This window comes from Scyliorhinus torazame, chromosome 17, assembly GCF_047496885.1.
Source record: "Scyliorhinus torazame isolate Kashiwa2021f chromosome 17, sScyTor2.1, whole genome shotgun sequence".
Taxonomy (NCBI): domain Eukaryota; kingdom Metazoa; phylum Chordata; class Chondrichthyes; order Carcharhiniformes; family Scyliorhinidae; genus Scyliorhinus; species Scyliorhinus torazame.
Window position 1 is genome coordinate 28,075,967 of NC_092723.1, and position 15,505 is coordinate 28,091,471.

General features: G+C 42.7%; 1 protein-coding gene across 5 annotated transcripts in view; it reads left to right on the forward strand.

The window, feature by feature from the left end:
* LOC140393802 (6-phosphofructo-2-kinase/fructose-2,6-bisphosphatase 2-like) overlaps positions 1-15,505 on the forward strand; it is a 98,763-nt gene that overhangs the window by 51,965 nt on the left and 31,293 nt on the right. For 4 of the 5 annotated variants that reach the window (XR_011935732.1, XM_072480254.1, XM_072480251.1 and 1 more), the window contains 4 exons: positions 1,132-1,256; positions 5,783-5,990; positions 7,174-7,320; positions 7,669-7,773. Coding sequence is in view for 4 of the 5 variants with exons in the window: in XM_072480254.1 (XP_072336355.1) it covers positions 1,132-1,256; positions 5,783-5,990; positions 7,174-7,320; positions 7,669-7,773 (585 nt within the window). In the remaining variant the exon portion in view is untranslated. The remainder of the gene's footprint in view (positions 1-1,131; positions 1,257-5,782; positions 5,991-7,173; positions 7,321-7,668; positions 7,774-15,505) is intronic. The other variant, XM_072480252.1, reaches the window with a different exon arrangement.

The following is a 15,505-nucleotide window of genomic DNA, read 5'->3' on the forward strand; positions in this document are numbered from 1 at the left end:
ACCAGTATCGATACGGTGTTACTGCATAGTTCTTTTAATGCTGTTGTGCTTATTAAAGTACAATGGGGGCCAGTTTAACTCACTTAGCTAGACAGCTGGTTCATGATGCAGAGCAAGGCCAGCAGCGTGGGCTCAATTCCGGCTGAAGATATTCACGAAGGCGACGCCTTCTCAACCTTGCTCCTTTCCTGAGGTGTGATGATCCTCGGGTTAAATCACCACCAGTCAGTTCTTCCCCTCAAAGGGGAAAAAAGCCCATGGTCATCTGAGACTCTGGTGACTTTACCTTTACCTGCTTATTAAGGTAAAGGGAAGCCTGAAAGGGAATATTTTGTTTTAAGTTCTTTCCCTTTTAAAGAGGAATTGACCCAATAAAGTTGACACTTTTAAAGCAAAACCATCAAGTAGTTTATTTTGTCATTATGGAGAACTCAAGAAGATAGTTTTTCATACTGTTGTGTTACTCTGGTGGTATAAATTATAATATTCCAAAGTCAGTTTACTAAAAATAGCAGGGCAACAACTTCAAACTGATAAGAAATCATGCAGTTCTCTATATGAGTTCTTCAGGGAGGATTGCTGTTCCCCTCCACCCCCCAACCAGCTTGAAGCCCGATGTTGAGGGTCTCTGGAGCATCTTGCGTGTTTATTTAAGCATAACCATACTCATTTGCAATGGGACTACTCTGGAATATGCAGAGCTGGACGGAGCTTGATTTCACTCTCCATGGTAGCAATGAAGTTCATATTTTTTTTAAAGTTTGATGTTGTGGAGATTTTTGTCAAAGATCACAATGAAAGGGAGTATTTCAGAACCAAAAGTCACTGCTTCTCACCTTTTGTTTCTTGTTTCTGAATGTATCTTCTGTTTTATGTCTGAATGGTGACACTGTGTCTTGCAATAAATCATAATTACCGTTAATGATGTGATTTTGCTGTTAGATGTTGCATATCTGATTGTACAGATGGGACCAAATGCTTGTATAATGTCATTCTAAACATTTATTGATACAACCTCTTTGCCTATCCAGCAGAATGTTAGAATTAAGAAACATGCGTTATTTATTTCTTGTATATCTAAGCAGTGTCCAGTGTAGCATATGTAAGACCTATCTCATGTATTATGTACAGGAGGTGAAGGTATCAAGTCCAGACTATGCAGAATGTGAAGAAGATCGTATTATGGATGATTTCCTCAAACGAATTGAATGTTATACAGTCACCTATGAACCACTGGACCCTGATGATTATGACAAGTAAGGGCATTAAAATGTCATCAATGACTAAAATTATGATCAGTCCCTAATTGTTTAATGTACAGGTCACAGAGTTATTTATGCACAGAAGGTGACAATATGGCCTATCGAGTCTATGCTGTCTTTCCGTGGAGCAATCCAGTCAGCCCCATTTACGTGCTCCAGTCCTGTAGCCCTCCAAATGTATTTCCTTCAAGTGTCCATCCAATTTCCTTTTGAAATTGTTACTTTCTTACTTTCCACCACCCTCATGAGCAAGTGAGTTCCAGTTCATTACCACTTGCTACATAAAAATGCTGTTACACGCATTTCCCCTGCAACTCTTGTCAAAACCTTAAATCCGTTTCCCCTAGTTCAGCTATTTGAAGATATTATCCTTGTCTACCTTACACAAGCCTTTCATAATCCTGTACACCTCTGTCAAATCTCTTCTTAATCTCTTTTGCTCCAAGGAGAACAATCGCAGCTTCTGCAACTTAATTTTGTAGCTAAAATTCCCCCATTCCTGAAACCGTTTTGGTAAATCTCCTCTTCATCTTCTCATGGACCCTGACTGTTATAATCTCCATAGAGATTGATAACTATTAAAAAAATAATTTGAATTCCCAGTGGCAAGCTTAAAGGAATCGCGTTACAAGATTTAAATTTTTCAGACTAAACATTACTTAAGTAACTAATACTCTAAACTACAGAAAAGATGATCGTTATTAATGTTTAAACACAACCGATAATGCCTTTCTGCAAATATATTTTGCATTCTCCACAGGATTACAGTCTTTATAGGAAACAGTCTACAATCACTCCCAGCTTCCATTGGGTTTATGTCTACCCTTTTCACCAGGCCATAACATCCAACAACCATTGAAGGTTCTCTTCCCCCAGTCCTCTGACAATTCCTGAACTGACTTTCAGCAGTAAGGCCCATTCTGGTGAGTTCTTCTCCAAGTCTTACCAAGGCAAATCTTCCAGCACCCTTGAATTGCTGCAAGTTCCTTCTCTTCAATCCGTGGATATACATTACCCCAGCTTTCTCTCTGCAGTTTAACAGGAAAAAAAACAGCCTTTCCCTGCAGACTGCAACAATTGCTGTTCTGAATCGTTTGCTCTCTCGCTCTGTGCCCAGAACTTTTTCAGCCAGTGTCTTAGTCCACTCAGATCAAGGCATCCACCTCTGTTTGTATTCAGGTGTGAAATATGACATGTGGATTCTGTAAGTCTGAACCTGGGCCCATGTCCCTGTGGTAACCATCTCCTGGTTTGTTGATAGGTAAAGTCCAGCACAACTTCTCACCATTCCCCTTTTCTTAGGGGCAAATGTTTTATAGTAAGGGACAATTTGAACATAACCATTTTGCAATCTCACATTTGTAACATCACATTGGTGGCCAGAGCTGGATGTAATAACTCTCATTGTAGCTTAACCAGTGCTTTATACAGGTTGAGCATGACGTTCCTGCTTTTTTACTCAATGCTTCTATTTATGAAGCCCAAGATCTCATATGCCTTGCTAACCACTTTCTCACCTTGTCCTGCCACCTTCAAAGATCGATGTACATCCACTCCCAGGTCCCTCTGTCCCTGCACACATACTTTACATTAAGTGTACTACTAAGTCTGTGTTGCCTCTCCTGATCCCTTTTCTCAAAATGCATCACACACTTTTTTTAAAATTCCATCTGCCACTTATCTGTGCATTCTACTAGCCTCTCCATGACCTGTTAGAACCATCTCGTATCACCCTTAGTATTTGTCATCCTCCAGGTTTGTCATCATGGGCACTTTTATATTACATTTAGTCTCCTCATCTAAATCATTAATATACATTGTGAATAGCTGGAGTCCCAGCACTGATCGCTGTGATACCCTACTAGCCACTGTCTGCCACTTGGCAAAAGTCCCGTTTATTCCGACTCTTTGTTTCCCTCTGCTAACCATTTTTTAAAAATCCATCTCCATACACTATCCCCAATCCCATTTGCTTTAATTTTACACTCTAATCTCTGTGGGACCTTGCCGAAAGCCTTCTGTAAGTCCAAATAAACCATATCCACTGTCTATCCTCATCAACTCTACGAGTTACATCCACAGAGAAGGTTGATGAAGGGATTGGAATGGATGTTGTCTATTGGGACCTCAAGGAAACATTTGACAAAGTACAATCTAAAAGACTGGTTAACAAAACTGTAGTTCATGGAATAGGAGAGTTAGTGTCGACTTGGATTTTTAAAAAACTGAAGAACAGAAAATAGCGAGTCGTGATAAGTAGTTATTTTATAGTAGTAATCTTTATTGTCACAAGTAGGCTTACATTAACACTGCAATGAAGTTACTGTGAAAAGCCCCTAGTCACCACGTTCCGGCACCTGTTCGGGTACACAGAGGGAGAATTCAGACTGTCCAAATTACCTAACTTACCTAACAAGCATGTCTTTCGGGACTTGTGAGAGGAAACCTGAGCACCCGGAGCAAACCCACGCAGACACAGGGAGAATGTGCAGACTCCGCACAGACAGTGACCGAAGCTGGGAATCGAACCTGAACCCTGGCGCTGTGAAGCAACAGTCCTAACCACTGTGCTACCTTGCCGCCCACTAACATTGAACTCCGAGCCAGCAAGGAGTCGAACCTGGCATCTCCTGATTGGTAGTCAGACGCATTATCCGTTGCATCCTTTTATAAACTGGAGGATGGTAGACAGGGTGTTCCACTTTTTTTTTTGTATCTATAAGTGACTTGTTTTTTGGAATATAGAGTACAATTCCAAATTTGTAGATGACACAAAACTGGGTGGGAGGGTGAGCTGTGAGCAAGTTACAGAAATGCTTTACTGTGATTTGGACAAGTTGAGTGAGTGGGCAAATGCGTGGCAGATGCAGTGTAATGTAGTTCAATGGTAGGTTATCCGCTTTGGTAGCAAAAAGAGGAAGGCAGATTATTATTTTATTGGCTATAGACGGAGTGGGGAATGTGCAATGCGACCTGGGTTCGTGTACACAGTTGCTGAAAGTAGGCATGCAGATGCAGCAGGCCATAAAAAAGGCAAATGGTGTGTTGGCCTTCATAGCGAGAGGATCTGAGTACAGCAGCAGGGATGTTTTGCTGCAGTTATACAGGGCCTTGGTGAGATCGCATCTGGAATATTGTGTGCAGTTTTGGTCTTATTTCAGGAAGGATGTTCTTGCCTGGAGGGAGTGCAACAAATGTTTACCAGACTGATGTATAAGGAAAGATTGAGTTGGTTAGGATTATATTTGCGGGAGTTTAGAAGAATGAGGGGAGGGGGATTATATAACATGAGTATATAACAGATTATATAACATGACTAGACTGGGTAGATGCAAGAAGTATGTTCCCAATGGTGGGGTAGTCCAGCACCAGGGGTCACAACCTAAGGGTATGGGGTAAATCATTTAGGACTGAGATGAGGAGACATTTCTTCATCCAGAGAGTGGGGGGCCTGTGGAATTCTCCGACACAGAAAGCAGTTGAGGCCAAAACATTGTTTTCTATAAGGAGTTAGATATAGCTCTTGAGGATAAAGGGACCAAGGATATGGGGAACGGGGGACTAAATTGAATGATCAGCCATGATGATGAATGACGGAACTGGCTCAAAGGGCCGAATGACTCCAACTCCTATTTTCTATGTTTAACTCAAATCTTCTACAACTGTCTCATTTTTCTCCCACTGATTATTTTCGCAGAAATACCCCCCCACTGGTGTTAAACTAACTGGCATGTAGTTGCCAGGACTGCCCTTGTACCCTTCCTTAAGTACAGGTATTTGCTGCCCTCCAAGCCTCTGGCACCTCCCCCATACCAAGGGCAGATTGGAAGGTTATGGCAAGCCTTTCTGCTGTCTCAGCCCCATTTTCTTTAGCAACCTGGGCTGCAAGCCATCGGACCAAGCGACTTATCCAGTCTAAGCACAGCCAGCCTTTCCAGCACAACCTAACTCTCGATTTTCACCTCATCCATTACCTCTGCCATCCCTGCTTCCACAACTATTTTTTTTCAGATTCTTCTTCCTTCATGAACATCGTTACCACAAAGGCACAGATCTATCTATCTTTTCTATCATTATACCTGGTGCTGAATTTACAGCATGAAACACACTGGAAAAGTTGGTCACTTATAATATTTGTTTAACGATATTGCTTCTGTCAGGCTAAATACCATAAAATGATAGTTTTCAGCTTAATCAAAATCTGTAAAACAATCTTGACTCCTATCAGCAACCATCCGTAAAATTGGAATAGCAGAAATGAACACGCGTGGATCCCAAATCACTAAGTTCAACAGTCTGTTGGATTGATTACTGTACCTCGGTGTTAAATTGAATATGAAGTAGATTGTTGTGATTGTACTGGTAAATGAAGTCTGATTTGTTTCTTGGTTTGCTATGTAGTCTGTGTTCATTTGTTTTAGCTTTCACTTGTCTTACCTGGAGAAATTGAAAATAAAAGCTTATTTGGGCTGCCATGTTGTTAATGTTTAACTTCTATCATTATGCTTTCTTAACTTTAGGGATTTGTCCTTCATTAAAGTAATTAATGTTGGTCGACGGTTTCTGGTGAACAGAGTCCAGGATTATATTCAGAGTAAAATAGTTTATTACTTGATGAACATTCATGTCTATCCACGTTCTATCTACCTGAGCCGGCATGGCGAGAGTGAATACAACAGTATTGGGAAGATCGGTGGTGATTCGGAGTTGTCTGCTCATGGGAAACAGGTACTGAAAGGTCTTGCATTGCAAAGACCTGATTTGCCCAAAAAATGCCGAGAGGAGACTCGTTGTTTGCAACAAAATTCTAAACGGTTGCACACACTGAAGATGATGCAAATCTTTTTCTATTGTGTTCCTTTTATAAACTTGAGTTATGGGGCACGATTCAACGGCCATCGGGCGCCCGAAAGTCAGCTTGCCGCGGCGCAGCTTGGCAGTTGAAAGCTGGGAGACCTGCTCCCGGGATCTATCCGGCTTGCAATGCCTCGCAAGGTGTTGCGATGTGAATCCTTCCCACAATGGGCGGGACTACCTTTTGGCAAATCTGCATATTAGAGCGAGGCGTTCCAATGTGCAGATTCCCGAGGTACCTGAGGCTTTGGGATTCAACCCCTTCACCTCAGAGACCTTGGACGGGTGCCATTTGATACTGGTCCCTCAAACGGGGACCAGATGAAATGGCACTCGGGGTCTCCAAGGGGATCGTAGGCCCCCAGCTGCAAACCCTTTGGGCAGGGTGGTGCCCTGGCACTGCTGGTGCCACCTGGGTACCCTGGTAGTGCCATCTGGGTGCCAGCCTGGCACTGCCAAGGTGGTATTGCCAGCTGGCAGGGCCAATGCCAGGTTGGCATTTTTTGCACACGCATAATCGGGCTGGGGAGGCCCGGTGTGGGTGTTGAGCGGGGGGGCTGGGTGGGATGCAAGGGATTGTTTTGGGGGCTTCGGTGATCAGGGCACCCATTATCTCTCGCTACAATGGGGAGTTCTGGCGAGCGGAGTTCCCCACTTTACGAAACGGGGCCCCACTTTACGAAACGGGGCTATGTGTGGCCTCGACTGCACATTCCCCGTTCGGGCCCTTTTTTTCAATGCGAGTCGCGTTGAATATCCATGTGTTTCCCGGCACTGCGAACGCTAGGAAACACACAGCTAAACGCGCTCGCTTGGGGACTTTGTTTATTTTTGGAAGAATTGCACCCATGGTCTGTAAATGTACACATTAGCATAATATTTGCACTTTGCAAGCTAAAAATACTAACTGGGATCAATAAAATAAAAGCCAAGTTTCATTAATTGTGCCGCAAGTAAAGTTTAACAACTGATTGCCATTATATTTGAATAAAGTGTGGGTTTGTGAAATAGATGGTACTGATTAGTAAGTAGGGGATTATCATGTTTTCTTTACAAGTATGCTGAAATCTTGCGGCAGTTTGTTAAAGAGCAGAAAATTCCAGACCTGAAGGTTTGGACTAGCCAGCTGAGGCGAACAATTCAAACAGCTGAGGCCCTGGGGATTCCTTATGAACAGTGGAAAATCCTCAATGAGATTGATGCAGTGAGTACAAAGAAATAAATGCAATTGTTCAAATCATTTCACTGAATTATTATTTTTCCTTTAACATTTATGAAATTGAAAAGGAATTGGAAGGAATCCTGCTTATAACTGCAGTTGTTAGTTTCTAAAAAATCCTAAATAAAGTTTTTAAAAATACCTACTTCAGTCACATTTTTTCCTGTACTTTCCTAGGACAAAGAATATTTGTATGTTATCGAAATTTAATTACAAAGTCAATTTAAGGTTTAACATTAAATTTTGGAAGCTGTAGAAATTCCATTGAATTTTATATTTTTCTGTGTCATGATTTGGCATCTGTAAATAAATGTACTTAACCCCACTTTGTAGGGTGTTTGTGAGGAGTTGACTTACAGTGAGATTCAGGACCGATATCCAGATGAATTTGCTCTGCGAGACCAGGACAAGTACCATTACCGTTATCCAGGCGGAGAGGTATGAGAGCAAGGATATATATGTTCAGTGTTCAACATTTTGCATTGAAAAATAATTTCAAGTAATAAGAGTCATAACATCAAAATTTAGTACTGAACACAACAGCAAGAACACAAAAAATTAAGAGCAGGAGTCGACCACACGGATGATCTTGAGCTCCAACTCCCCATTTCCCCACCCGCTCCCCATATCCATTAATTTTCTGAGACCAAAAACCTGTCTATACCAGATGGCCCCCTGGGGTAGAGAATTCCAAAGAATCGCAAATCTTTGAAGAAATTTCTTGTCGCCTCCATGCTAAATAATCGGCCCCATATCCGGAGACTGTGCCCCATGTTTTATACTCCCCAACCAGTGGAAACAATCTCTCAGCGTCTACCCAATCAAGCCCCCTCAGAATTATGTGGTTTTCAATGAGATCGCCACTTATTTTGTTCAACTTAAGAGGATATAAGCCCAATTTACTCAGCCTCCCTCATAGGACCCGTCCCCTCAACTCGGGGACCAATCTAGTGGACCTTCGCTCTGCCACCTCCAATGCCAGTATATGCTTCCCTAAATGTGGAGACCAAAAATGCATCCAGTATTCCAAATGTGGTGTCTCCAAAACAGTGTACAATTGTTGCAGGACTTCTTTATTCTTGTATTCCAATCCTCTTGCAATAAAGCCGAACATGCCAGCAGCATGCTAGCTTTCTGCTTTCCTTGTATCAGCACAACCAAGTCTCTTTGAACATTAACAGTGAATTCATATCTTGCAAGAGTGAATTAATAAACATCAACTTTTGTTTTCTTCTTGCTAACATTTGTTGGTTTTGGAACTCGTGCAGCAACTGTGTTCATCACAATTAGTGCTTTCCATACACAACAATAATTTTGACAGTGAATATTGCATAGACATTTGGAGCTTTAAAAATCATAGATCATGAATGTAGTGCCATTAATGGTCCCCTCCACTTTCAGCGTGCCCATTTAACCTTGACAGTCACTAGCAATGGGCAAATGGACTTAGTGATTTACCATCACCGTAGGTGGAAATGGCAAAAGCACTGATTTCTGCATGGTGTCATTTCAGGCAGTTCGAACAGCTATTTGCATAATATCTATTTACAATCCCACTCACAAGTTCCAGGCTCAAACCTAAATTTTAAACCTATAAAAGTTTACCTCTCCCTCTGACTCTAATTGAAATTGACTGGATTAACTTCTTACTGTCCTGCGCTACAGCTTCACCTGTTGTTAAGTAACTCAGCTCAGGCTTCAAAGCTTTCACACAGCCTTATGGAACCCAAACCCTGAAGCAAATTGGATTAGTATGTTAACATAGGTAAGCTACTGCTGTTTGCAGTTAAAGGGCTCAAAAGACTGTGTAAATATGGAATTAATTTAAGTCAAACAGCTTAACCTTGGATGTTTGATGTCGGTGAAGGCATGTTAAGAATTCCCTTCCACTGTGGTCGACATGGCTGACAGTCCCATTTTCCACACTCAGTTCCTTACCATTCCTCCCAGAACCATGATACGGTCACCCTTAGCCTCACCAAGCACTCCACCAACCTCCATGTCCAACGGTTAACTTCTGCTATCAAGCACACAAACCCCTCAACAGCCCTTTCAGCATTCTGCAGGGTCAGTTCCCTCTGTGACCTTCTGGTTTACTCTTCCATCACCCCAAACACCTGCTCCCCTTCCTACGGCAACTTCCCGTGCAGGAGTTGCAACACGTGTCCTTTTACATCCTTCCCAACATCAAAGGTCTGATATGCTGCTTCCAGCTGAAACAGTGAGTTATGTGTACTTTCAATTTATTATATTGTTTTCGCTCATGATGCAGTCACCTTTACATTGGGGAGATCAAATGCTGATTGAAGGATTGATTGCTGAACACCTTTGTTCGGCCTGCAGCCATGAACCTGAGTTTCCATTTGCTTGCCATTTTACTTCATTGTCCCACTCCCATGCTGAGCTCTCTGACCTCCGATACTATCACTGTTCCAAAGAAGCTCGTGAAACAGCACCTCGGTTCGGCACTTTACAATTTTCCAGACTTCACATGGTGTTTAACAATTTCATATTGTAACCCCTTTTTTGGGGGCAGCGGGTGTTGATCATGATTCTGCAGCTGCAATTTACCAACCCCTCTAGATTTTATTCTTCAACTTGTCCCATTACCATTCTCTTTTACCTTGTACCAATTAACCCTTTTGCCATTTAATTCCTCTTGCTTTTCACAAACCTTTCCTTTTGATCTTTCCCAGCCTCTGTATTTATAAGCGATTACATCTCCAATTACTCCCAATTCTAATGAAAGGCCACTGTCTTTATTTCTCCCATGCTACTGCTTCACCTGCTGAGTATTTTCAGCATTTTCTGTTTTTGCGTTAGACCGCTATAAAATCAGCCACTAGGTGGCACCAAAAGCGCAGGTTGGATTAAAATCAGAGCAAGTTGATTGACACCCTTTTATAACAAGTACTTGAGAATGGAGAAATTAAACCAACATGTTAATTTTAATACATTATGTTGTGCTGTATTTTTATTTGTTAAATATGGCCTTATCTAATACATTTGCATGGCCAATTCAGGCCATTTGGTACTGCGACAGTTTCAACTTCACAATTATGATTTGCTTTTTCCGATTCCTCAATTTGTTACAGTTCAGTTGTAAATTGTGTCATATCATATTGATGTGTGTACAATGAGGTAGAATTCTCGTCTTGTAATTTCCTGCATTAAAACTACGAGCTGCAGCTATTAAAAAAAACTAGTTGATCTTTCATAGCGGCACTCTGAGGGAGTCAAGACCGTGTGAAGTCTTCAGATGATTTGCAGTTAGATGTTGAGAACAATTATCCCAGACTACACAGATGTAACTCAGTCTCGGTTTTAAGGTCATCCAAATTGTGCATATTTTCTTTTCCATTCAAAAGTATTGCATTGCCTCGACTGGCAAAATAATATAATTATTGCATGACACATTCACATGACATTCCATCATGAATGAGGGTATATGGATTATAATAGAAAATTGTCAGGCACAAGATTTTTAATATATAAAAGCCGATGTACTCGCACTCATACCAGTATGAAAATCATATTACATTTCGATTTGGTCAAGGAACTCTTAACTTGATTATAAAATACATCTTGGGGACTTCAGGTGGTGTAATGTAGGAGGAAGACACACGAGGTGGCTCCTGCTGGAGTACTGTACATTTTCCCCTCTTTCCTGATGCCATGGACCGTTTATTCTTAGAGCTCAGCGGCAAGTAAAATGGCAGAGTCAGTTTCTGATTCTCCAACCACTCCACTAACGACCGGGGTTCTTTCTAATACCCTGGCAAAAGAATTTGAAAAGCACCGACGAGTTGTGGCGGATAACCTCAAAAAATCAATTGAAGAGGCTTTGGCCCCCATTCGAGCGGCTCTGGGGAAAACTAATCTGACCGTTGAAGTCCAGGGAGCCACGTTCAAGAATATGGAGGTGGCCATATCGGACCACAGTAATCGGATTGATGTGCTGGATTCCAAACTGTCTTCGGTGACTTAAACAAATAGATTGTTGAGAGCCAGGAATAATATCCTAGAAAACAGGTCCAGGAGGCAAAATATTCAAATTGTGGGGTTGCCGGAGGGGATGGCAGGCCCAACACCCACCGAGTACTTCTCAGGCATGTTCTGCAAGATGATGGGTGAGGGTGGATTTATCTCCCCTCGAGAATTGGACCGAGCCCATCGCACTCTTCGGCTGAGGTCTTGTCCTGAAGATCCATCGTGCGGGTTGATAGTGAGATTCCGTAGCTTTAAAGAAAGGGAGAGGGTTTTGCGATGGGAAAAGGAACACGGTGACTTTAAGTGGGAAAGCCACTCCCATCAGGTTCTGTCAAGACACGCGTGCGGAGTTGGTAAAGAAAAGGACTATGTTCAATGGAGCCAAGGCCACCCTGTATAAGAGTGAAGTCTGGTTTGGTTTGGTCTACCCAGCTTGTCTCAGAGTAACTTTTGTGGGAAAAGATATTTCTTTGACATGCCGTGAGAGGCGGACTCTTTTGTTAAAAGTTACAAGTTGGGCTCGATGAAATTGGGTTTTCGGCTATGTCGACGGCATGTTGTATTGTTACATTGTTGGGGTTTCGTGTTTGTTCTCATTTTTTCTTGTTCTTATTGGGGCTGAGTTCTTATAGTTCTTGATTAGAATTGGGGTTTTAAACTATGTGGGGTTCTGTTTATGTGTTAATATATAGCTTCCTTTCAATGCACAAGTTAAATGGAGTTTTGGCATTTTATTGTTCATATCTATTTTTCTCTTTCTTCATTCGTAAGCCTCCCTGCTAACAGGAGTTAGTTAACGGGAGTTGTTTTGGAAGGTTCACTGCAGCTCATTATAGTAGTTCTTTTTAGATATAGTAGTTTTTTTTAGATAATGAGCTAAGAGTTTTTTGTTTTGTTAGATGTAGGCTTTCGTAGGTGGGTAGGTTTTTGTTTGCCTCGCATCTATTTATATTTGTACTTGAATGTGGTTGTCCGATGGCATTGGTGGGTAGATTGCTGACAGTGTCTGCTGATTTTCTTTGTCCAATCTTTTGACTTGGTTTGGTGGCCATCTGGGGTGGATCTTCTTGCTTTACCTTTTAAGTATCCCTTGGTTAATCTCTCTTGGTGGAAATGTCTGATTCCAGTTTGAGAGGGGTGGGATACCTCCATATTGGTTTGATCACCTGGAACATTCAAGGTTTGAATGGCCAACTCAAAGGATCCAGGGTATTTGCTCATCGCAAAGGGGTGGGTATGGCAGGTTTTTCATTCGGGGTTTGATGGCAGTGCCAGCGGTGTGGCGATTTTAATTAATAAAAAGGTTCTGTCAAGGAGACACAGCCTGAGTGAGTGAGACACAGACAGAGTGAGAATTTGGTAATTTGGTGCAGTGAGGTAATTCGGTGAAGAGTGGGAGAAGGTGCTTTTTCCCGACTGTTTTGTTCTCTCTCTTTCTTCGGGCCTAATTTTGGGAGCCGTTCGGAGGAGGAGCAGTGTCTGTGAGTATAAAAAACCTAACGGTAACTTCCTGTTTTCCAGTTGTTTTTTTCCAAAAGTGACGTCAGAGGGAAGCTGTGATCTGATTGGTTGATAGCAAATCTGCCCCAAATTTAAAAAAAACACAGCTAAGCTCGTAAACTTAAATTAAACAAATTAATTAATGAGTGATGGCTGGTCAGGTGATGTGCTTGAGCTGCTTGATGTGGGAGCTGGCAGATCCCATTGCGAGCTGCAGCGACCACATCTGCTGTAAGTGTTGGCTGCTGGAAGAGCTCCGGCTCAGAGCTGATGATCTGGAGTCTGAGCTTCAAACACTGAGGCACATCCGGGAGGGGGAGACTTACCTGGACACTGTGTTTCAGGAGGCAGTCACACCTGTCAGAGTAAGTAGTTTAAATCCTGCCAGTGGCCAGGGACAGCAGGGTGTGACTGCAAGTCAGGCAGGTAAAGGGAACCAGCAGTCAGGAACTCAGGAGCCTCAGCCCTTGACCCTGTCCAACAGGTATGAGGCACTTGCTCCCTGTGTGGATGGCGAACAGGGCTGCAGGAAGGATGAGTCAGCTGACCAAGGCACCATGGTTCAGCAGGCCATTCAAGGGGAGGGAGTAAATAGGCAAGTTGTAGTTGTAGGGGATTCTATTATCAGGGGGATAGATAGTATCCTTTGTGAGCAGGATAAAGAGTCCCGCATGGTATGTTGCCTGCCCGGTGCTAGGGTGCGGGACATCTCTGACCGGCTTGAAAGGATACTGGAGAGGGAGGGGGAGGATCCAGTTGTTATGGTCCATGTCGGTACCAACAACATAGGCAAGTCTAGAAAAGAGGAGCTGTTTAGAGATTATAAAGAGCTAGGATTCAAATTTAAAAAACTGGTCCTCAAGGGTCATAATCTCCGGATTACTGCTCGAGCCACGTGCAAATTGGCATAGGGAGGCAAGAATAAGGGAAGTTAACACGTGGCTGAAAGAGTGGTGTGGGAAAGAGGGGTTCCTTTTCATGGGACACTGGCATCAGATTTGGGACGGGGGGTACCTATACCGTTGGGATGGTCTCCACCTGAACCGAGCTGGGACCAGTGTTCTGGCGAAAAGAGTAAATAGGGTGCTCAATAGGACTTTAAACTAGAGATTGGGGAGGGGGAAGGGAAAGTCAGGGAACCAAGAGGAAGTAATCAGTGGGAAGCGTAGCTGCTTAGGAATACAAAAAAGCACGAAAAGACAGAACTCAGGAGAGGTTACGATAGTCCCCATCCCCCAAAATATGAAAGTGTATGGAAAGGCTCAGTAAACCAAGGTCCACCACACTAAGAAAACAAAAAGGGACGGTCAATAGAGAATTAAAGGTGCTATATTTAAATGCGCGCAGTGTACGGAACAAGGTAGATGAGCTTGTGTCCCAGATTGTGACTGGCAGGTATGATGTGGTAGGCATCACAGAGACATGGTTGCAGGGTGTTCAGGACTGGCATTTAAACATCCAGGGATTCACAACCTATCGAAAAGACAGAGAGGTGGGCAGAGGGGGCGGGGTTGCCTTGTTAATTAGGAATGAAATCAAATCAGTAGCACTAAACGACATAGGGTCAGATGATGTGGAGTCTGTGTGGGCAGAGTTGAGGAACCACAAAGGCAAAAAAACCATAATGGGAGTTATGTACAGGCTTCCTAACAGTGGTCAGGACCAGGGGCACAAAATGCACCACGAAATAGAAAGTGCATGTCAGAAAGGCAAGGTCACCGTGATCATGGGGGACTTCAATATGCAGGTGGACTGGGTAAATAATGCTGCCAGTGGACCCAAGGAAAGGGAATTCATTGAATGTTTATAGGACGGCTTTTTGGAACAGCTTGTGATGGAGCCCACGAGGGGACAGGCCATTCTGGACTTAGTGTTATGTAATGAGCCAGACTTGATTAAAGATCTTAAAGTAAGGGAACACTTAGGAGGCAGTGATCATAATATGGTAGAATTCAATCTCCAATTTGAAAGAAAGAAGGTAGAATCAGATGTAAAGGTGTTACAGTTAAATAAAGGTAACTACAGGGGCATGAGGGAGGAACTGACGAAAATCGACTGGGAGCAGAGCCTAGTGGGGAAGACAGTAGAACAGCAATGGCAGGAGTTTCTGGGAGTAATTGAGGACAGAGTACAGAGGTTCATCCCAAAGAAAAGAAAGGTTATCAGAGGGGGGATTAGGCAGCCATGGCTGACAAAGGAAGTTAGGGAATGCATCAAAGCAAAAGAGAAAGCCTGTGGCAAAGAGTAGTGGGAAGTCAGAAGATTGGGAAGGCTACAAAAACAAACAGAGGATAACAAAGAGAGAAATAAGGAAAGAGAGGATCAACTATGAAGGTAGGCTAGCCAGTAACATTAGGAATGATAGTAAAAGTTTCTTTAAATACATTAAAAACAAACTGGAGGCAAAAGTAGACATTGGGTCGCTCCAAAATGACGCTGGTAATCTAGTGATGGGAGACAAGGAAATAGCTGAGGAACTAAATAAGTACTTTGCGTCAGTCTTCACAGTAGAAGACATGAGTAATATCCCAACAATTCAGAAGAGTCGGGGGGCAGAGTTGAATATGGTAGCCATCACAAAGGAGGAAGTGCTAGAGAAACTAAGAGGTCTAAAAATTGATAAATCTCCGGGCCCAGATGGGCTACATCCTAGAGTTCTAAAGGAGATAGCTGAAGAAAT